The sequence below is a fragment of the Ochlerotatus camptorhynchus genome, unplaced genomic scaffold (genome assembly GCF_037179485.1).
Source record: "Ochlerotatus camptorhynchus isolate MF236.1 unplaced genomic scaffold, CSIRO-AGI_Acam_v1.1 ptg000221l, whole genome shotgun sequence".
NCBI classification, from domain to species: Eukaryota; Metazoa; Arthropoda; class Insecta; order Diptera; family Culicidae; genus Ochlerotatus; species Ochlerotatus camptorhynchus.
In genome coordinates this window covers 474,351-496,018 of record NW_027040711.1, presented here as the reverse complement: position 1 = coordinate 496,018, position 21,668 = coordinate 474,351, and the positions used below count along the sequence as shown (strand labels likewise).

The 21,668-nt window shown below is 37.8% G+C and overlaps 3 protein-coding genes across 4 annotated transcripts in view; 2 read left to right on the top strand and 1 right to left on the bottom strand.

The window, feature by feature from the left end:
• The window catches only part of Coq4 (Coenzyme Q4), a 35,950-nt gene extending 32,686 nt beyond the window's left edge, over positions 1 to 3,264 (top strand). Inside the window, exons 2-5 of the mRNA XM_065225098.1 lie at positions 2,171 to 2,425; positions 2,490 to 2,694; positions 2,762 to 2,985; positions 3,043 to 3,264. Of these exons, the coding sequence (XP_065081170.1) occupies positions 2,184 to 2,425; positions 2,490 to 2,694; positions 2,762 to 2,985; positions 3,043 to 3,199 (828 nt within the window). The 5' untranslated portion in view covers positions 2,171 to 2,183 and the 3' untranslated portion in view covers positions 3,200 to 3,264. The remainder of the gene's footprint in view (positions 1 to 2,170; positions 2,426 to 2,489; positions 2,695 to 2,761; positions 2,986 to 3,042) is intronic.
• On the bottom strand, positions 3,235 to 4,727 carry LOC135703769 (uncharacterized). The gene is made up of 3 exons (XM_065225092.1): positions 3,774 to 4,727; positions 3,567 to 3,700; positions 3,235 to 3,502 (listed from the first exon to the last, which is right to left on the bottom strand). Exons 1-3 carry the CDS (start codon positions 4,652 to 4,654, stop codon positions 3,303 to 3,305), a joined length of 1,215 nt encoding a protein of 404 aa, XP_065081164.1. The 5' UTR covers positions 4,655 to 4,727; the 3' UTR covers positions 3,235 to 3,302.
• Positions 4,728 to 9,594: 4,867 nt separating this feature from the next.
• Positions 9,595 to 20,544, top strand: LOC135703758 (ubiquitin-conjugating enzyme E2 N). 2 transcript variants are annotated; one of them, XM_065225076.1, is made up of 2 exons: positions 9,595 to 10,807; positions 20,330 to 20,544. In XM_065225076.1, exon 1 carries the CDS (start codon positions 9,843 to 9,845, stop codon positions 10,299 to 10,301), a length of 459 nt encoding a protein of 152 aa, XP_065081148.1. In that variant the 5' UTR covers positions 9,595 to 9,842; the 3' UTR covers positions 10,302 to 10,807; positions 20,330 to 20,544. The 2 variants fall into 2 exon arrangements, with proteins under 2 accessions (XP_065081148.1, XP_065081147.1); XM_065225075.1 differs by having other exon boundaries at positions 9,595 to 10,811; positions 20,334 to 20,544.
• Positions 20,545 to 21,668: the final 1,124 nt, after the last annotated feature.

Sequence of the window (21,668 nt, the reverse complement as noted above, 5' to 3'; positions counted from 1 at the left end):
GTCCTGACTACTTCAAACTAGGGGAACATGTAGCGAATTCGTTTATTATTAAGTTCCAACCTGGATCGGGTATCAAGTTTGCGTCTGTTTGTTTTCTGACAAACGTCAGTTTGATCGTTTGTTTTTAAAACCTAACTCAGGTTGAGGTTCACACTGACTAAAAGTTCGGTTTCGCACTGATAATAAACGAATTCGCTATTAGTCCTTGTTACTTTTTATGCCTTGTTGATAATGATAAATCCTCGGGTTGCTTGGACCGAGGATGACCTTGAAACAAGGAATAAACTAGTTATTTATTATTATTATTATTATTTAGCTTTATTAAGGAGGCTTTCAGCCTTGGGCTGGTTCGCCTCCAACTAGTTATTTAGTCTTCATCTATGTGATTCCTAATCTTCTATTCGTTTACCTAGTTTGAAGTGGTTAAGACTAGGGTTCTGATGCATGGTCATTATCGGTGTCATTTTGTTGCTAAGGAATCCAATTTTGACTGACAAAGGGACGCGTCTTTGAAGGGTGTTTCAAACACTCCGAAGAGTATAAAGAGCGGGACCTTCATCAATTCTCAATAGTGATGGAGTGATACGACATGCACTAAACAAAGGACACGGGATATACTACAATAGATCAAATTACTGGTCGCAGTGGTGTTACGTCCCGAACAGAGGAAAAAAAAGCACCTCAAGAAGAGCAAAGTTTGTTCCGTAAGGTAAAAAGGTATTAAAAAGGTTTGTTTTGTAGATCTACAAGATGGAAGAGTCTGCCTGTCATTTTCCTTCGCAAAAAGCCCCACCTAATTCTTTTAATTGGTTACTGAAATCCAAGTTGTTTAAAAACCCAAGCAAATTTTTACTGATTTCGGCAATTTAAACTCTGTGTGGTTGTTTGTCTTGTACCTGATTCTGTGTTGCCAGATCTATGTTATGAACAACGTAAGAGACTAAGTAGCCGAATATATTAAAACTGATTTAGGAGTGAGAGTTTAGTAGTTTTCCCAACTGAAGTGTCGGTCCTCTCATCGTTCTCCCAAGATCGCCACTTTTTTGTGTTTCGTTTCAGTTGTCCCGTCAATCGTCCATTCATCTTTCGAGATCTGTCCATCCTGAAATTCAATCGTCCATAGTTCAAGTTAAAGTGCTGCTTTTCGAATTGCCATATTTTTCGCTGATATAACAAAACATGCTAAATTTATTGCAACTAATTTTAACTTTAAAAAATTGCACTTCGTAACTTCGACGGCCATTTTCTCTATGCCTACTTTTTCCAATAGGACTGATATGCTATGATAGGCAGTGCAGTGCTTCTCCCACGTTCATTCAACGGTTCAACGGTGACGTTGATTAGAACGATTAGAATTCACCCCCATGTTTTAAAATGGTAGTCCTTAACCTCGAATAAGCCGCGAGTAGACCCGTTCTACTAACTTTAGTCATAAGAAATCTTGTTAATGTACATTGAATTACGGCTCCCCCAATAAACAACAACAGCTACTCAAGCAAACACAAACTTTTTCAGTAAAAAAATGGCACATAGGGGAATTTACGTATTCTCGTCAATCTAAGCAGCGTCTGCACTTCTACTAGCATTTTCTCAGCGTCACGCACATATATGATGTGTCTGTTTGTTTACATTCATCTGCTGCTTGCTTCTCTATCCATTCCAATCGACAGAATTTTTCAAAACGTTTTGAAAGCGTTTTTACAACGCTCCAAACTTCTCAGGTGAGTGTGACTATTGTCGGCAGTCTCTTTTTCTTCGGCAACCTTCCCATTAGAACTGCGTGTTAACCAGCTGTTCTATTATCGGCAACTCGAAATCAACCTCATTTTGTAGTGCGTATGCTTTATTTGAAGAAAAATGTAGCATTACTGGATTGCTCGATCGTTCAAATATAATCAGATTGAAGCTGAAAGGCTAAACAATCGTTTGGACACATTCAGGGAAGTGCGTTGATGGGAAAACATAGTGAAATTAACGTTTAAATTTTGGTTGCCGAAAACAGTCAATGGGTGCCGAAGCCAACATTTACCCTATTTGTTTGATCGTTAAGCTGGTTAGAATGTTGTTACAATTCGAGATTTTGCAGGCGAATACTAGTATTAAATAAGAACGTAACTTCTACTTATAATCTTTCTAGTTCTGAACTTTCCAAACGTTCTTTGTGCTAAAGGTATTGGAATATTATGTCAATCATGCTACATCGATCCATCCTTCGCACATGGAGGTTCAACTGCGTGCTCGGTCGAAGCTTTGCAATAGCTGAAAATGCTGACAGTGCTCAAACCTCATCGATCGAATTCGGAACATCGCAACCCTCAGATGAATTCACCAAAGAATTTCTACAAAACCAAGTCAAGCTCACTGAACTGCAGAAGGTTATTCTTAGTGCTGGCAGTTCCATAGCTGCGCTGGTTAACCCCCGAAGGTAAGATGCAATCTATTATAAGCTTGTTCAAATTACAGTCTAACGATTGAATACATCTTTCCAGACATGACATGATCGCTTGCTTGGGTGAAACAACCGGTGTTCAAGCATTGAAGAACATTCACCACCAGATGCGGAACTCAGAAGAAGGTCGCCAAATATTAGCAGATAAACCACGCATCAACAGCCGCACTGTTGATATGGAATCATTGAGAAAGCTTCCGGAAAATACGCTCGGTTTCCACTATGTTAGCTTTCTGGAGAAATATGTAAGCACTGATTGTTAACTGTTCTCATACTGTCTTCAGGATTGAATATTTTTATTTTGAATTGCAGGAAATAACACCAGATTCACGAATGGAGGTTAAATTCATGGAAGATCCCGAGCTTGCCTACGTAATGACGCGATACCGAGAGGTGCACGATCTAGTTCACACCATTTTCGGAATGCCAACCAACATGCTCGGAGAGGTTGCCATTAAATGGGTGGAGGCCATCAATACAGGATTGCCAATGTGCTATGGAGGAGCAGTTTTTGGGGCTTTCCGTTTGAGGCCAAAGTAAGTTAAAGGATCTGTTCGTGATAATTTCGATAAGCTGAAAAATACTGTTTTCAGACAACGTCAGAACTATTTGAAGCGGTACCTTCCATGGGCCTTGCAAATGGGACAGCAAACAAGACCACTGATGTGTGTTTACTGGGAGCAACGATGGGAGCAAGATATCGATGAACTCCGCAAAGAGCTTTATATTGATGTACTTAAACTAGAGTAAGCGTTCTTCAATGAAATATAGTATTGTATATATTGTTGGTTTTTCAAATATACATTCGCCTTACAGTCAATTTATGTACATTCCAAGCAGAACAACAATCATCTCAGAATTTCAGCTCGTACTTTTTCGCTTGTAATTTCTGCTTCCGTTTTCCCTCAGTCTCTACGGATGGTCTGGTTTGCATGCCAGAACGACCTAATAGTAGGTCTAACAATTTCCGATTATACGCCTCCGGTAGAGCAAGGTCCAGATCAATCGAGTTTTGTATAATTTCTGAGCATGCTCGCAAATTTCGCCTCCAATCTGCAATGACATTATTAATAATTTTAGATTGTACCTTCTTCAAGCGTACAGATATTAGCCTCACATTGGTATTCAAACAAGCAGATAAGTATCAACCGACATTGAGGTAGCATGTTATGCTTCAAAAATAGTTCCATCAATCTATAGACAGGTTCAGTGTTAAAATCTTGCATAAAAGCAAAGCATAAACTGTTGATTCTGAAAAAGAAAAACAAAAATTTAATAGCAAAAATCTATGTAGGTACCTATATCAATCCAGTTCAATGCAAACCTTTTTGCAATGGCCAATCTCAAGCTCTCGTGTTTGTCGAACATCGCTTTCGCTGCTTCCTGATCGCTGTACCACTGACTGTGGAAGCTTCTCTCCCACACGTAGCATATAAGAAAACTATCGTTCATTTCTTTCAAGCAAAACTCTCCCATCTCTATCACAGCCAGTAGGACGGCTTCACTTTTTCGCCCGATTGTTTCATCAACAATGTTTATCAGTAGTCGATCAATCACAACTTTAGCATCCGGTGTACAGCCAACCAGTGCTTCTTTCATTTTATCTAATGAATTCAATGAATTACCACTCTTCCAAAGCAATATTGCTTTATAATGTAGCATATTGCAATTCTCAGCCACATACTTTGGACTTACTTTATGGCAAAGATCCACTAGCTTTTCTAATCTGTTGCGATCTAAGGTATTCGCTAAATACTCCAGTAACATATTCAGAACATTAGTAGAAGGGAGTTTTTCATACTCGAGCATTTGATCAAGCAGAAGTTTTACATCCTTATCGTTCTCCTCTTTGATAGCAGTGTCTACCAGATTATCTATATGTGTTTGTTCCAAGAGTTCAATGTTGATAAGAATCGGGTTCGACGTTAGATCATTGAAGATTTGCGTTAATCTGAAAGGTGTACTTTTTGGACTCGAAATAGACGAATTAAGCACAGGAGCTTTTAGCACTGGAACTAGTTTATGTTTGTTGTTGAGTACTTTCCATTTGAAGGCCTTATTTTCCATTAATTCACTGATAAACGAATCGATAGCATCAACATTGGTGCTTTTACGATGACTTAACAAGAGACTCAAGAGCCAGGCGTTTGGTAATGGAACTCCTCGAAAAGCAACATGTCGTGAATTCAACGCGAACAACGCCATCGCAAATGATTTTCAGCTTGAATTCTAGATATTATTGTATAATACCGATATGGTGCATGAAAAATTATTTGAAAATAACAATTTTACGTACTAATCTCCCTTTTTATGGCACAGACCTGTTGGTCCATATTAGACGTACTAATCGTTCGACTTCAGTATCTATTTTGTGCTTGTTGTTGTTTTGTTTGGATGACAGCAAGAAAAATGTCGTTTTTGACAATTATTATGACAGATGAACGATAAGCTGAAATAAATATCAAGCTGAACATTGCATTAGGTCTTAAGTAAAATTAAAAAAAAAAATGTAATATCGATCAACGCAATTCAAGCTGATGTATAAAATAATGATGTAATAGCAAAAATCAGATACAATATTACATCAACGGATGTAAATTTGTTCGCAAAATCGGTATACATCGTACAACGTAATATTACACCACCAGCGGAATGACCTCTGTGCAGCTGTTTGGATGTAATATTCAACAACTTTTTTTTTCTGTGTAGGCAACATTGTATACGGTGACAGCGGGCCCAGTACAGCAAAACAAACGATTTGGGCCCCGGAAATGCTGCCTACTGTCAAACATAGCTGTTAGTATAGGCTTTGTCACCGGCCTGAAATTGATCGATTCTCTTTGTCGACTTTCTCTTTCGTTAATAACTTGAGCACATAACCGTTTCTTGTTGTGTTTGTATTATTAGATGCTAGATAAAAGCTTCTTTTATCGAAATGCTTTCTGAAAACACCTGGGAATGTCTTTACATGGCCGTGGGGATACAAAGAGAAGTCGACGTAGAGAACCTGTCAATTTGATATGGACCAGTTAGGTCTGTGCCACACAAATCAAGAGCCACATGTGAAAAGGGCATACAAGCTTTTTGTAAACAAACCTTTGTAGGCCCTCTTCTCGCCAACCGAGGGTCGCCAACGCAAACTAACAACATCATCGCGAAGGGGAAATCTTCCCCTATCCGGCGATGTTGATGGTTTGCGTTGGTGTCATATGGGTGGCGAGAAAAGGGCATAAGAATGTTTGTTTACAAAAAGTTTGTATGCCCTTTTCACATGTTGTTCTTGAAATGCGAAAGAAAAAAAAACACTGAAATAATAGAAGTCGAGATAAAAGTTACCAAAATTGTACACACGAAACGAAAATTAACTATTCAATTCATGTGTTTCCCCTAATAAAAATGTTATGGTTTTTTATTGCAAATTAAAGACGTGTTCGGGGTATCATCCAAACCATTTGTGGAATAGTTCAATGATTTGGGTTATCGTTCGTTTATGGTATTTTTTTATTAGGGTCAGTTATACATTTTTACCAAAACATCAGCCTTATACATTCCATAAGACAGACATGCTGTAAGAATGCATAAAATGTGTGACCACCCTAATAAAAAAATATCATGAGCGAACGATAACCCAAATAATAGAACTATTCCACAAATGGTTTGGATAATACCTCGAACTCATCGTTAAGCAAAATAACCATAACAATTTTAATAGGGCACTTATACACTCGCTTATACATTTTATTTGACATGACATGATCTGCATTACCTTTTTGCAAGGCTTTTGCTTATTAGTTGGCTTACACGATATTCAAAACTACCCAAATTTGGGTAGAATCCACCCAGATTGGTCAAAACTGATGCTGTCTACTTTGTTCATTTGTCAACTTGTCACTGCCCGAAAAAAAATAACAACAAAAATACAATAAAAAACAATGTAACAATAAGACGAAAATTATTGTCTTAACAATGATTTATATTGTTACGTCTACAATAAATTTACCTTGATTTATGTTGTACAAAACAGTAAATTTCATGGTAAATGGAAAATTTACAATAAAAAAGGGGGGTTGTTAAGTATCTTTACAATGAAATTTTCGTGATTTCCCCATATAATTTTTTTTCAATAACATTATATCGCCAACAGTAAGGCTGGCGAATTTATTGATTAAAAAAAACAGTGTACTTTAGAGTGTATGTGTTGGCTTGACAGATCTACTTTATCGACTTTAAAAATAAATCGAAAAAATAAAACATCGCTCCGGGGAGGGAAGGGGGTGGTAATGTCTGTTACGGGTGAGTCCTTTTTTTACTGGTTATGGATTGAGATTCGATCCGAAACTTGTGAGAAATGGAAGCCAACTCCCCTGCACTCGATCTCTCTAGGTCACGTCTCCTTGGTGGTTGAGCGTCGTGATAAGTTAATGCATTCAACTGGAGAGAATCGCCCATGAAAATATGCTTCCACCTGAGAGTTAATTCCTGACATCTTCAAGTGGTGGATTTTTTTTTATTATTATTGTATGATTATTGACTGTACGGAAAAGGTCTGCATTAAGCGGGATTTAGATGAGGCAGGAGAGTTGAGTTCAACTCAAACCGATCTGGTCGTAGGCGTTCAATTGACTTGGCAACGAATAGAGCCAAACGAACTGTCAAAGCAAGAGCCATACGAGCAGCGCCTATCTTGATTACATTGGCAGTGTTGCTGACCCTCTCATAGTCTGCATGCTTCAATCAGATTTATTTTTATTGTTCGTGAAGTAACCCACAATGAAAACACACCAATATTTAATGTAACAACATTTTTTATTGTAATAGAATTGTTGATTATTGTTCGTGATCGAATCATGTTAACAATAAAATAAATGAAAAATACAATAAAAATCATTGTAACAACATTTTATTATGTACATTCATTGTACAGCTAGGTAGCAGTTTTGCCGTTTTCGGAAGGGTACAACATTATAACAATCATTTTTATTGTCGACAATAAATATTAATGTTAGAGCATTGTTTCCACTGAAAATTTCACTGTAATTTTTTTTTCGGGTGCAAACATAGTTCATCAATTTTTAGGTAGGAAGGTTCAGTTTTGATCGATCTGGGTGGGTTCTACCCAAATTTGGGTAGTTTTGAAATAGCGTGTATACATTTTATGAATAATCCTCGGAATAATCAGCAATATAAAGTTTCCAAAAGGTATAAGGGGAGTTCTATTTGTGCAGAGAGCTGCAATTCTTCAGTGCACGACGTGTAAATGTTTACATCATTGGCAAATTACAGGTAATCATAACGTTTTGTACACGAATGAAAAAAGAGGCCTACTGCGTCAGAATCTGTCATGATTACCTGAATTTTGTCAAAAAAATGTAAATATTTATTTCGCTGTATGCAACAACTTTTGTAAACAATAGCTATGTTTCCGTATTTGCTACTAGCAAGATTCTGTACAGCAAAAAGCAAAAGTAATATGTTCCCGTAATTTCTTCACCATATTATTTTCTTACCGCAACTTACAGCAAAGTGAGCTTCTGGGAGACAAAAACGATTATAGAACCTGAAAAATGAGTGCTTGGTATAACTTATAAATACCACAATTTTTACGTTCGCATGTGGCGGTGACCGAGAAAATTTCTTCTTGTGAGAATAAACACGCGACGTAAACTTATAACGAATTAAAACTTTATTGTAACGATTAAAATACAATCGTTGATCGCGGTGCGCATTACAAACTTTTGGAATATTCTGACGTTTATGCTGCTCGGCTATCATGCGTCAACGGGTGACAGTTACTGTGTGACATATATTAGCGCCAGTGTAAGCCGGTCTTAACTTGACGCTTAACAAGTCAGCAAGCCATGTGCTGTAAGCGCAAACCGGTAAACGGAGGTCTCCATGGCAACGCTTCATAAGCTCACACGGGCAACTCTCCACTCACTTTCGGACCAGCTCTTCACAAGGTAAGTCGCACAGTTACGACTGCCACCAGTGAGCTCAGCGGCAGTGTTGGTAGGGTCGTTTGGTAGAGATGTCCATTCGCCCTAACAACAATGTACTAAATAAAGCGAAGAAATGTTTTTTCATATAAAATTACTAAAATATTGTCAGTAATCAATGTTCACTGATTGTGGGAACAATAATGATTATTTACTTTGCTTGTTTGGTACCCTGCTAGACAGTTCGATTGGTACCTCTGGCTTCACTCTTCGCGGGACTCTTATTATAACATTGACTCTGTTTCACGCCTTGTTCAAACGCTGTCCAGACTGGAGAGTTATAACATAGAGGTAACTCTAAGACCAGAAGGTCCCAAAGAACGAGCTCAACTTTTTGGCTCAGCTCTGGTACTATCTTTGTCCCAAGCTAATCGATTCACCCCTCGACGGAGACGGAGATGAAAAACTACCCACAAATAAGAACTTTTCCCTCAATTCCGGGGTTCAGCCCATTAACCCAAATTTGAGTAAATCGCATATAGTAGTTTCCATTTAACACCAGCAAAAAAATTATCTACTCTTATAGTACGTTCAGACTACAGAGTTATAACATGTTATAGCGCTATCTTGATGGTGGTTTCTGTGTTGCAATTATTTGACAACCGTTATAACATGTTATAACTCTCCAGTCTGGAAAGCGTTTTAAACGCTGTCCAGACTGGAGAGTTATAACATGTTATAACGGATGTCAACTAATTGCAACACAGAAACCATACTATTATAGTACGTTCAGACTACAGAGTTATAACATGTTATAGCACTATCTTGATGGTGGTTTTTATGTTGCAATTATTTGACAACCGTTATAACATGTTATAACTCTCCAGTCTGTACAGCGTTTTAAGTATATTCTACCCAAAATTAAGGTTAATTCACGTAAATTTGAGAATATGCAATTTACTCAAAAGTAACTTATTGGGCTGAATTATATCGTTGGGTCGAATCTCTCGTTCCTTTTTTGACCTCAATAACGAGTGCAAGTGAGAGGCTGAAGTCAATATTAAGTAAAAAGAACTCAAATTTTGGGTAGTATTTTTTCTCTGTGTGCATCGCTCATGACAGTTAAACGATAATGATTTATTTCTCCGGTTTTTAGTTCCATCATCGACTACCATAGCGCTGTAACATTTTCAGACCCGCACAACGAAAGACGTCGCCATCATTCAATCATTCGATTTCGGAAGCACCAGCAGATTGTGAAGATATAAGTATTTTTCGCGTTGTGATAAGCTGAAAAATTGCTGTAAATCGAACTGAAAGTTGCTAGTCTCATCGTACAGTATATAGCGTGAAAATAAACCGCGCGCTTGTCGGGAATAACGAGCAAATCTAGGAAGTGAAAAGTCTCGGCCTATTTCTTAGGTGAGCACATCAGAAAGAAGCAAGAGGAGACAAAGATGGCTGCTCTGCCCCGTAGAATAATCAAGGAAACACAGCGCCTCATGCAAGAACCCGTTCCGGGGATAAGCGCTGTTCCAGACGAGCAAAATGCTCGCTATTTCCATGTGATTGTTTTCGGGCCGGAGGATTCCCCATTCGAGGGTGGACTTTTCAAGCTGGAACTGTTCCTGCCCGAAGATTACCCAATGTCAGCACCGAAAGTGCGTTTTATCACTAAAATCTACCATCCGAACATCGATCGGCTGGGTCGTATATGTTTAGACATTCTAAAGGACAAGTGGAGTCCAGCGCTGCAAATTCGTACGGTGTTGCTGTCCATCCAAGCCTTGCTAAGTGCCCCAAATCCAGATGATCCACTTGCAAACGATGTCGCCGAACTGTGGAAGGTTAACGAAGCGGAAGCAATCCGAAATGCTAAGGAATGGACTCAACGGTACGCGATTGTGGATAACTAAATCATTGCTGATAAACACTTACTAGACACGAGCGGGCGCGACGTTTTATTAAATTAATTTTATAAATACAACAAATCCACATACGAGAAAAAAGTTTATCCTGGAGAATGAAAGCGCTAATAAATATGCAGCTGAACGAGGGAAAAAATCAAGATGATGCGGCAATTTTTGAAAAAAAAAAAAAAAACTAATTTCTGCAGCAGTTCTATAACAAAAGTTCACCTAATTACCTACCAACTACACAAAAATCACCCTCAACAGAAGTCGCATAAAAACAATAGTTTCTGCAATGAATTAATGAGAAAAGAGAAGAAAACAGCTGAAAATCAGACAACAAAGAAAAATACGCCGTGGACGGTCGCAGTCGTAGCGAATATCACCACAGCAAATAGTAGAAGTAGCAGTGCAGCAATAGTGTAGCGACAGCAGTACCCGTTCGCTTCTGATTGATTTTTTTGCTTTTCTTCGAGAACGTTCAGCAACTCCAACCGTATCGGTAATCGTAGGTAAGTTTTACAACGGATGAGTATTTTTTTAGGTTTATACAGTTTAAGCTCACATTATTGGAAAATCTCAACTGAGGTCTTGGGTAGTTGACAACGATCCTCGTAGGGCGGAAGGTTGGATTATTTCAAAGAAGGTAGCGAAGAGCATAACGAATGATTGAGGATAACGTTGTATAGTATTTTACATGCTTCCCCTTTGGAACCTTCACTAAAACGCCCTGCATCCAGTCGGCCAGCGGGTGCAACAGTAGTCCGGATTGTATGGAGTTTACTGATACGCGATAGGTCTCTTTAACAGGTTGGATACTTAATGAATGTCAGTATCAGACTAGAGGTGAACATTTATATGATACATAAGGTGATGAAAGTATATAATTGATAGTTCCGTCAAAGTACGGCAGTGTAAAAAATGTATAATGAGCAAAGGGCAATTTTTCAAAACGGTAAGAATCGAACGAGCATTTCTTTTACCTAGCCATCTATTTGATAAGCTCGGAGTATCAGCGTGGTGTCTTTACTACCGGAAACTGACAAAATAAATAGCCGCCCGATTTGTTCATATACCACCAATATGCAAATACAATGCTATCGATCTTTATCCGTCTAAATAGTCTTTTGACGTAAGCATCTAGTCGATGGTTTTGACCCTGAAGTAGGGTGGTCATTATTGTGGAGTATCCGCTGGGGAAATGGCTGTAATGTTGGCCTATGGATCTAAAGATTGGGCCTATCGATAAAAAATCTCCTGTTCTTAAAACGAGATGAACTAACCAATCCCGTTCTTAAATTTTTCTTATAACAATGCGCCATCTAGATGGATGGATGGATGCATCTCATATTATTGGGTTGCTAGCAGTGTTCAGAAAAACTCAAAAGATCAAATCTCATAGGGTAGGTGTTCCAGTAATAGTGGTGTATCTATAGTTGCGGTATGGAGGTTGTGCCGGAATAGTGGGGAGGATCCGGATAGTTAGATTATTATTTTTCATCGGTAGCTCACCTAAAATAAAGCATATTTGCATATTTCAAACTTAAAATATGCCTAAAAGTGACGGAAAATAATTAATTTTCCTTAAGATTTTCACTCCTTTGCACCTATAGTTGCGGTAGTGTTCCTATAATAATGGAACCCATAAGAAACCAACGCATTCCATTATTATAGGAACCAAAGTTAACAACTACCACAACTACTGGAACGGTGTTCCTATTAATGGAGGACGATCTTTCTAAAATTTTAGGCAATTTTTTTGCAATGTAATATTTTTCTATCAAAATAGAGGTTGAAAGCTATAGATTGACGTATAACAATTGTACAGACAATTGTTATACGTCAATCTATAGCTTTCAACCTCTATTTTGATAGAAAAATATTACATTGCAAAAAAATTGCCTAAAATTTTAGAAAGATCGTCCTCCATTAATAGGAACACCGTTATCGTATATTTATTGTTTAATTGATAAATTGGCTTAGTACCTCCACTACTGGCTTACCCACCCTATATGAGTTTATGCGCCTATGAGTTTTGCCTTGCAAAGTTCGTCGCAAAAATCACCGATGAGTTTTCAGGTTCAAACATTCATTTCTTTATAGTTTGGCGTTATTCATTGTTATTACTATTGTTTGTGCATCAGGGGTTGGACAACTAACACAACATGCATAAGCATGCTATCAATTGACGTTTGAGTGGTTTTTATGAGTTTAAAACTGGAATGATGTTTCGGCGTTGTGAGTGTGAGTGCGTGAATATGCATGAGAATCTCAAGCGTGGATTTTGTTTACCACACTTGCACGCGAGTTTATTCTCGCAGGAAGGCTCAATGAATGAGATTAGAGAATGATTTTCCGAAACCGGTTGCTAGTGAAACATTGTCAACAAATGAATTCCTTTGAAATGTATGTATGTCCAACATTAGGGACATTTAGGCCGACATTAGGGTCATCAACTCTATATATGCAAATACAAATATGAAAATTTGTTTCAAATTTGATGTCGGCCCTAGAGTCACAAACGGAAGTTCTAGTGCGCAGAACCTGCACACTTTCCCTACGTCCGTTTTTAAAATTCATCCTTGAGTTGCACTTGTTTAACATACCAAAATTGATGAAATTTTGGATTTCTGCTATTGTTTATTGTTGTTTATTGTTCATTGAAAAATTCAACTGACAATTATTGTCTAAATGAATAAAACTTAAACTAAATAGTTACGGTCAACCGTACAGAAAAGGCCAAGTAGCGAATGACGAAACACGTTAGCTGTGAAGTCGAACATATAAAATAAAGTTGTTGAATTGACCACTTTGTCAAGCAGTTTTGGCTTGACTTTCTACCAGCGATTTCACAAAACTGGAGCAACTAATTTCAATTTTTTTTTATGAAACGCACAAATGTTGACTACTTTTCTCGAGGTTCTAGAAGAAAAAATCTCAAAATAATGTTTTATTTTAAAGTTCGAGTGGTAGTAAATGTCATTTTAACTGCTCGAATGAAGTGGTTAATTGCCGGCTGATTGCTCGAGTTGGCTCGTGTTGTGTATAAATCCGGCTCCGTGGTTCCAAAAACAGAAAGTCGCGTTGACGAAGAGACCTCTCAGGGGCATACATATTTAGCTGTGACAGCAGTGTTGGACAGTCAATGTCACCCGTAAGCAGCTTTCCAGCGAACATAGCTTGAGCGACCGTCCGTCTCACCTCTAATGGCTCGATTCCCAGGAGACGGCAACGCTCCTCGTACGGTAGCAAGTAATCCAGCTAGCATGGAAAGGGCACCAAACAACTGAACTTGACTCCAATAAGGATCGCACAAGCGAGCAGTAAAGTGACCTGAGGCATAGCGGGTCACGAAACTCGTCGGCAATTTTGAAAATAAAGCCCAATTGTCGATTAGCTCTGGAGATGATGTCATTGTAGTGGATTCTGAAAGTGAGTCTGCAGTCCAAGGTAACGCCGAGATCCTTTATGTGCTCTACACGAGCAAGACTGCGTCCGTAGAGAACATAGTCAAACATGATTGGTTCGATTTTACGGTGATAGGAATTAATGTTACATTTTTCGATGCTTAGACTCATCAAATTTCTTGAGCACCAGTCAGCAAAAATGCCTAACATATTCTGGAGTCCAGCAGTCCGAGAGGCTTTTAATAATTTTGTAGATTTTCGTATCGTCTGCATAGAAAACGCGGCATCCTGGTATCAGCAAGGCGACGTCGTTTAAAAAGATCGAAAATATATAGTACTTTCATAAATTTTCCAACTTCAACACAAAAAAATGAAAAACGTATCCGCATAAAAAAGGATTAGGTGTATGTGCCATCCGCATCACTGAACAAAACCAATAATTACGAAATTCTAAACTAAGGAGACGTCACGTTCAACTTTGTCATTCTCCAGTTCTTCTTTCATTATGGGATTATGCAGTTATTTTTAACATTCTTCATGTAAACTGTTTACCAGCTGCTTTCTGTTTTCCATGATCGATTTCCTTATAGTGACGGTAGCAACGTTTTATTTTTCGCTTTCATTCATAGAACACTGAGCGTACCTGTAATCATGTTTATTACTGTACCGCAGTTCACTCCAGTTTGTCACTTCTGTAAAATCCAATTAAACAGATGGATTGTCGGTGAACTATTTCTTTCTTGTAATAAAATCACGCTGAACAATGCATTAGGTCCTAAGTAACATTGACAGATTCTCTTCGTCGACTTTCTCTTTGCATCCTCACGGCCATGTTAATCCATTCTCAGTTATTTTCAGATGGATGAAAGAAGCTATTATCTTCTAACACTACAAACACCACAAGGAACGGTTTTGTACCCAAGTTATTAATGAAAGGGAATGTTACTTAGCATCTAACATTGTTTAGCTTGAAATCAGGCATAATATTTGATAACGGCACAAAAGCATTTGTAAACAAACTTTCTAAGGCCCTTTACACGTGAACGAAAGTACGCCCGCGACGTGACCAATAAGTGTGACTTATGAAACTCTGGCAATTTCTCGATTATGTGCAGGGTGTTTGGTTTGAATCGGTCAAAAATTGAGAAAACTAGAGCCAAATTAACTACAACATTTAGGACACCAAAATACAAATTTGCAGTGTCTATGTGGATCATGCCAACCTATTTCCGTGTATGCCAAATGTTCTAGGATTTCCAAATCGATATTTCGATACTACAGATATTATCCTAGTTTTTGTTGATCTAGTAAAACAAATCATCTGAAGTGCAGGACGATTTGGAGAACCTAGTCATCTGGTATACGTGAAAATAATTAAACATTATCCATATAGAGGCTATGAATCCAAACAATATTTCGATACTACAGACTTTATCCCAGTCATGGTTGACCTAGTAGAATAAATCATCTGAACTCCAGAACAATTTGGAGAACTTAAAACATCTGGATACTACTTTCAAGAAAATTTGCATTTCAAATGAAAATACATAATTTTTTTAAATAATGTTTCATCAAATCTAGGCCGGTATTATTCAATAGAATCTCATAATTTACAAACGATACTCCTTTAGCTCAGTTGGTAAAGACGCAGCTACAAAGCAGGTCCATGCTGGAGGCGACTGAGTTCGATTCCCGTCCGGTCTATTAATTTTTGGGGTTGGAAAATTGAGGATAGGATGGTACAGGTATAGAAAGCTCTCAATTAAAATGTGAAAGTTGAAGTACTAAGTTGAGAGAAGGCAAAAATCTAATATGCTATAAGCAATAAGCTTGAAATACCATGTAGTATTATACAAATGGTATTTTTAGGCAATGGAAACAGTTTTTTTTTTGTCGCGGATTAGTATTTGAAGTCGCGGATTTATTTTAAGGAATCGCGGATTTCGCGGATCGATTTTAGAAAATCTTGTAACAGCCCTGCAAATGTCCCTTATTTGGGCCCATACATAAATTCAGCAATCTACTAAATTTTCCATAACGACCAAAAATATCCATTAGTACCGTCCTAATGACGCGTTCAACTAGATAAAATGGTTAAATAGCAGATTTTTAGCGATAGGCCCAATCTTAGATTCATAGGCCAACATTAGAGCCATTTTCCCTATCTCTTGTATTAAGTGCTTTAGAATTTCCCTTCTTGGAACTCATTCTAGAGCATGAGCAACATTGCATTTGTTTTTGCAACAAATATCGCTAGTAAATAAAAGGTTACGGCGATTTGTTTTGTATATTTTAACTGGAAAATGTTGATTTTAACGGGTTATGGAGGGTCTAGTATAAGAAAGGAGCGGACTGGTCTATTTGAGCCAAACGAACTGTCAAAACCAGAGGCAATCGAGCAGCGTCTATCTTGATTGCATTGGCAGAGTTGCTAGAAATCGCCTAGGCGTACGTTACCCAATGACGTTTATATAAGGTCTGGGCCAAAGGGCTTATTGGTGTTAGTGAAATGTGCAAATGGTTAGTGGTGTTCGTATTATATAGCAATGTTTATCTTTTTACACGAAACAGCTGTTGGCAGGGACGTATATCTATCTGTTCGCAGCAGCTGGGTGGCATCCCTATCTTGTATGCCTTGCCTTGAAAAGAGCTAACATCGCTGCGGGCCCGCGAATTGTGGGCCCCACTGACAGCTCATAATTTGTAAACAAATAGAAGATTCAAGCCAGAATTTCAAAAAAGGCGTGACTGATATTATGGATATTCTTAATATTTTTGCTTACATTTTGTGAAAAATAAACTTAGGACTCATAAAATATTATTTTCTGATTTTCTACCACGAAGTCAACCATTTATATGGCATAAAAGGGAAAATAATTTCCTTTGATAAAAATAAGACAATTAAGTCACGCCATTTTTGCAGTTCACACTGGAATTGTGACGTTTCAGATGTTGGTTTCAATAACATGGCGGCATGTCACCCAGCTGGTTCGCAGATGTTCAGCAATGTTTACAACATTTTTGCTTCTAACACCAGCAAGCTGCCTGTTGGCCCAGACCTTATATAAATGTCATTGTAGGTTACCAAGGTAGTTTGTTTTGAATCCGCTCCTCTCTTATACTAGACCCTCTGTAGTATAGACCATTTCTGAAAATATATTTGGTACAGGTGCTGGGTCACAATTGCACATATTTGATGAAAATGAGAAAAGCAGCTATCAAAGGAAACTCCTTCGAATGAGTGATATCAGTTTATTTAGACTTCTCAATGTTCCTTAGGACCTAATCAATGTTCAGCTTGATTTGACGAATGCATGGCATTTGAGAAATACTTGTTATCATTCAATTTAGTGTAACCTACACACAAACGGAGTTCTGGTTGACATTCCGGCGAAAAAGCTAAGCCAACCTGACATCAACCTGGCTTCTACCAGACCCCAACCTAATGTTTATCCGACATTGATATTAGATTATTCGACATTCATATATTTCATTGTTCTGGCATTAACGGCGCCGGTGGTGTAATGGTAAGCGTGATTACCTCTCACCCCAGCAGGCCTGGGTTCAATCCCAGTCGGCGCCGCCGGGATGTTCTGAGGCATAACATCTCTGATCACGCCTTCCTTCGGATGGGAAGTAAAGCCGTTGGTCCCCGGTTCATGAGTTGATGGGTCGATAGGTAGGGTCCAGGTGTGGGAGCTGCCTTCCTGGCACGTCGGTAGCATTGGTGCTCAGCACGGAAAACAAGATCGACGGAAAAAACAAACCAAAGGAAAAAAAAAAAAAAAATTGTTCTGGCATTGCTCCGACATCGGTTCCACATGTCTGTTTGGTACAATTTTTGTGGTTTTTTTTCCATTCTCCACTGCCGTATATAAATAAGGTTTTGCACCGTCGGGGTTAACCTCAATCGGATGACAGTTCAGTGGTACTGTTACCAACAATCAATACGAAACTAACAATTTTAAATTAGATCACTACTTGACTAGCCTATTGGTCCCAAGCAAACGATTAACGTACCCCATTCTAGTCGAAATTCTAGTACTACGCAATGTTTGTTTTGATTCGCTATGAAAGTTTGACAGATAAAATGAGGGGTTGTTGGTTTTTCCTATGTTTCGAGGGATGAATCGATTAGCTTGGGACCGAAGAGAGTACCAGAGCTGAGCCAAAAAGTTGAGCACGTTATTTCGGGACCTTCTAGTCTTAGAGTTACCTCTATGCTGTTACGCCTAATAAAAAATTCCATAAACGAATGATAACCCAAATCATATAACAATCCCACAAATGGTTTGGATGATACCTGGAACACGTCGCTAAGCAAAATAACCATAACAATTTTAATGGGACGTGTTTACGTGCAAGGATTTTTCTCGCGGTCATTGCAGAAGTGTGGTTTACTTCTCACTGCAGTCTGAAAAATTATTATTTGCATCAGCCTATCGGAAAAAAAACGTGTTCCTATAGAAGATGGAACTCTCCATACTATAAAAACCAGGGTATCTACTACCTTGAACAGTCCTGGAAAATCTTTAAATATTAGGGAATTTTAAGACAAATGGAAAATGCTGGATATTCGGGGAATTTTCACAATTGTATTGCTTAGTTTACATACGAGTGGCGAAAATCACTGTAAGGGAGCATGCATTAAGAATATACCTAATGCATTGCTTGTCACACTTCATCCTCGAAGCGTGACGTACTTAATGGATTCTTCGTCATACTTCTATGACAGACATACCGAGTAATACCGTTGGACTGTAGTACTACCGTATACGTGATAATGTTTGCACCATTGAGTAATATCAAAATTAAAAAAATTCTTAAAAAATTCGTTTTCAAGTTTTTTATTTATTCAAAGGAGGAATGTTTCTCAGAGTCTTAAACTATGTTAATTATCGATCGAGTTTCCACTTACTGCAATTACGGCCGCCACACGCTTTCGGAATGCACGGCAGGTTCTAATAATGTAGTCTGGATCCAGTTCTCTCCAGGTACGGCTCAATGTTTGTCTGATGCGCCATATTGAGTAATCCAGCGGATTAAGATCGGGGCTGGATGGCGGCCACATATCCTTCGCCCAGAACGGAAGATGTTCCTGCAACCACTTCTAAGTGCGGTTCGAGGTGTGGCACGGAGCCCCATCTTGTTGAAATACAACATTTGGCTTCGGACCATACTGTTCTTTGATCCACGGAAGAACATACTTACTTAAAATCCCGATGTAGACCTCCGTGTTGATCTTGTCGCCTTCTGGAATGAACACCGGGTCCATTTTTTGCCATCGGAAATCACCAATCCGGGGAAATGGTACACTGGGGGAAATTATTTTCGTGGAACTGTTCCATTCGGGGAAAGTGTTTTCGGATGACTGGTTTTCGGAAAAAAGTCGTAGGTACAATCGATTTTGATGCTTCGGAAAAATAAGGTGGCTGAAATATGCATGTTCCCCTGGAATCATTCTATGATGAAGCGATGCATATTTTCCATATTAATGGACTCAGTATTAGTCTTAAAAAATGACTTTAGTGACTGCATTTCAAGAAATAGTGACTTTAGTGACTCTTTTTTTAATGCAAAAGTATCTTTTTTGTGATTGACTAGAAAATAGTGACCAACGTGACAAAGTCGGTTAACAAAATGAAAGCAAATCGATATTAAAGTTTGCAGTTCATATCATAATAAAAACTCATTTTGATCTCAATTGTCACGACATTAACTGCCTATAAAAGCATAATTGTCCCATCTTTGCTTGATTTCCTATTCATATGGGACAGTTATGCTAATTTAGTCTGATATCATATTGTGCTTTCGTTATGCAGTCAATACTTTTTAAATGAAAGCAACTTAACTTTAAGTTCCACAGTTCACGTCTTGTTTAAAAGTTAATTTAAGTTCATCTGTCGTTGAACTAACGATTATTGTTTATTTGTCATTCGTGACTTGCCCGGGGTGAGATTTGAGCTCAAGTCTTTCAGCGTGAGAAGCATCCCGAGCAAAGCTGGTGATCAAATTGAAATCAAAATTTGCTTTTATGGTGTAACTTATTTTGAATACTCCAGTTTATTTCATTTTGGTTGACTAACACAGCAAAAATGAGAACAAATGTTTACACTGTTGAATAAAACGGAAAACTAATCCTGCTTTCAATGAAGTCAATTTGATTACTAAATTTGCATTCATAATATTGAACTGAATACGGGCCTGGCGTAAATGGTTAGTATTCATGCTGAAAGACATGAGTTCAAATCTCTCCCTGAACCTAAATTACATTTTCAACAAGACGTTATTAGAAGAATTTGAAGCACAATATGATATCAGACTTATGTCGAGACAATTGAAATCGCAATGAGTTTTCATTCTGATAGGAACTGCAAACTTTATTATCGATTTGCTTTTATTTTGTTAACCGACTTTGCTCGGGTAATGAGTATCTGTTACTGTTATCTGTTACTCACAAATGAACTGTTACTTATTTTTGTAGCAACAATTACTCATAAATGGGTGGTTCCATTTTCCATAAAAAATGTATATTTTATAGTAATTATTGAGTATTTTGTAATTATCGTGTGGAGAAATATTTTAATACTTCTAATTAATCTTTTTTTTTCTTTCTCGTTTCTCCAGGTAGTCTGAGTTCCGCATATCTCTCCACGGCCTCGTGTAATCAAAGAAGGAACCGGTTCAACCTGCGTTCAGATATCGTTCAAGTTTATGATTTTCAACTTCTATGCCCGCTGCATTATTCTATAATCGTAATAATAAATTATTTCAATACAAAAGCATAAAAAGCCGAAAAAAATCGTAAAACAATAAAAATTTCTGCAGTAAACCATACAAAACTTTTCCTGTTCGTTTGATTATTTTTTGTCGAAACTGAATCTGAATGTCCTTTCAAGTAATAGATAAATGAAATGAAACAAACGTGACAATTTAGAATAATCGAAATTCTGTAGGTTTGGGTACTCCATTTGTGTGTGTCTATAAGACATTTTATTTCTATGCGACTATCACCGTTTATGTTCCTCGTTTTAGATATCCGCAACGCTTGATGATCACGCAATCAGCAGTACGCGTTGAGATGACAGTTTGAGAAACACAAAAACACACAGAAACAGAAAGAAACAAAACCTACACTAAAGCTATTACGACTATAAAAGAAACATAGTTTAAGCTATTGAAAGAATTATAAATAATACTATAACTACAAATAATCAGCTCTAGCGAATCCAATACAGTGGAGTAAGAACAGAAGAGAGTGTAAAACTACAAGAATAATTATAACGAAAAAAAAAATGCATGCAAACGTAAGGATTGTACATTAGAAAAACGAAATAAAAACACTTTAGACAAACAACCTATCTTTTCACCTAATACACAGTTTACAGGTTTGAGTCAGACACCCTTTAATGTGGCGGCGATATGATATTATACAACGTGTGTGACATGCGGCGAACGTCGACATTATGTTTTTTACATGCTGTTAGATGCCATACAATAGTGGGCACCTTGCTTTATGGGCCCTATTATGTAAGTCGAGTCGAGCGTCACTTCTGATCACTCATCTATTTTGGAATTACAGAGGTAATACTAAATTATACCAGTGACCAGAAGTGACTCCCGACTCAACTTACATAATAGGGCCCTATTTTTCAACTCTTTTCCTCCTAAGGTTACACACTTAGAAATGATTACCGACTTCGGTAATTTTTTACCGAACTTTCAACAGCTTGGTAAAATTTGACCCTCATTTCAAAAGCTGTTTCACTAAATTTTAATATCAAAACACTGTCAGCCTTGTTTTAAAAATTGAATCTTGCCATTGTGGTAACGTTTGCCTTGTTTTGAAATCTTAAAACTAATGAATTAAAATTCCTGATTTTTACCGAACAGTTCAGCTGACGGAAGTGAAACTTTGCCGCACTATGATTGGAAAGAAAACCCACACGGCTGTTCAATATTATCT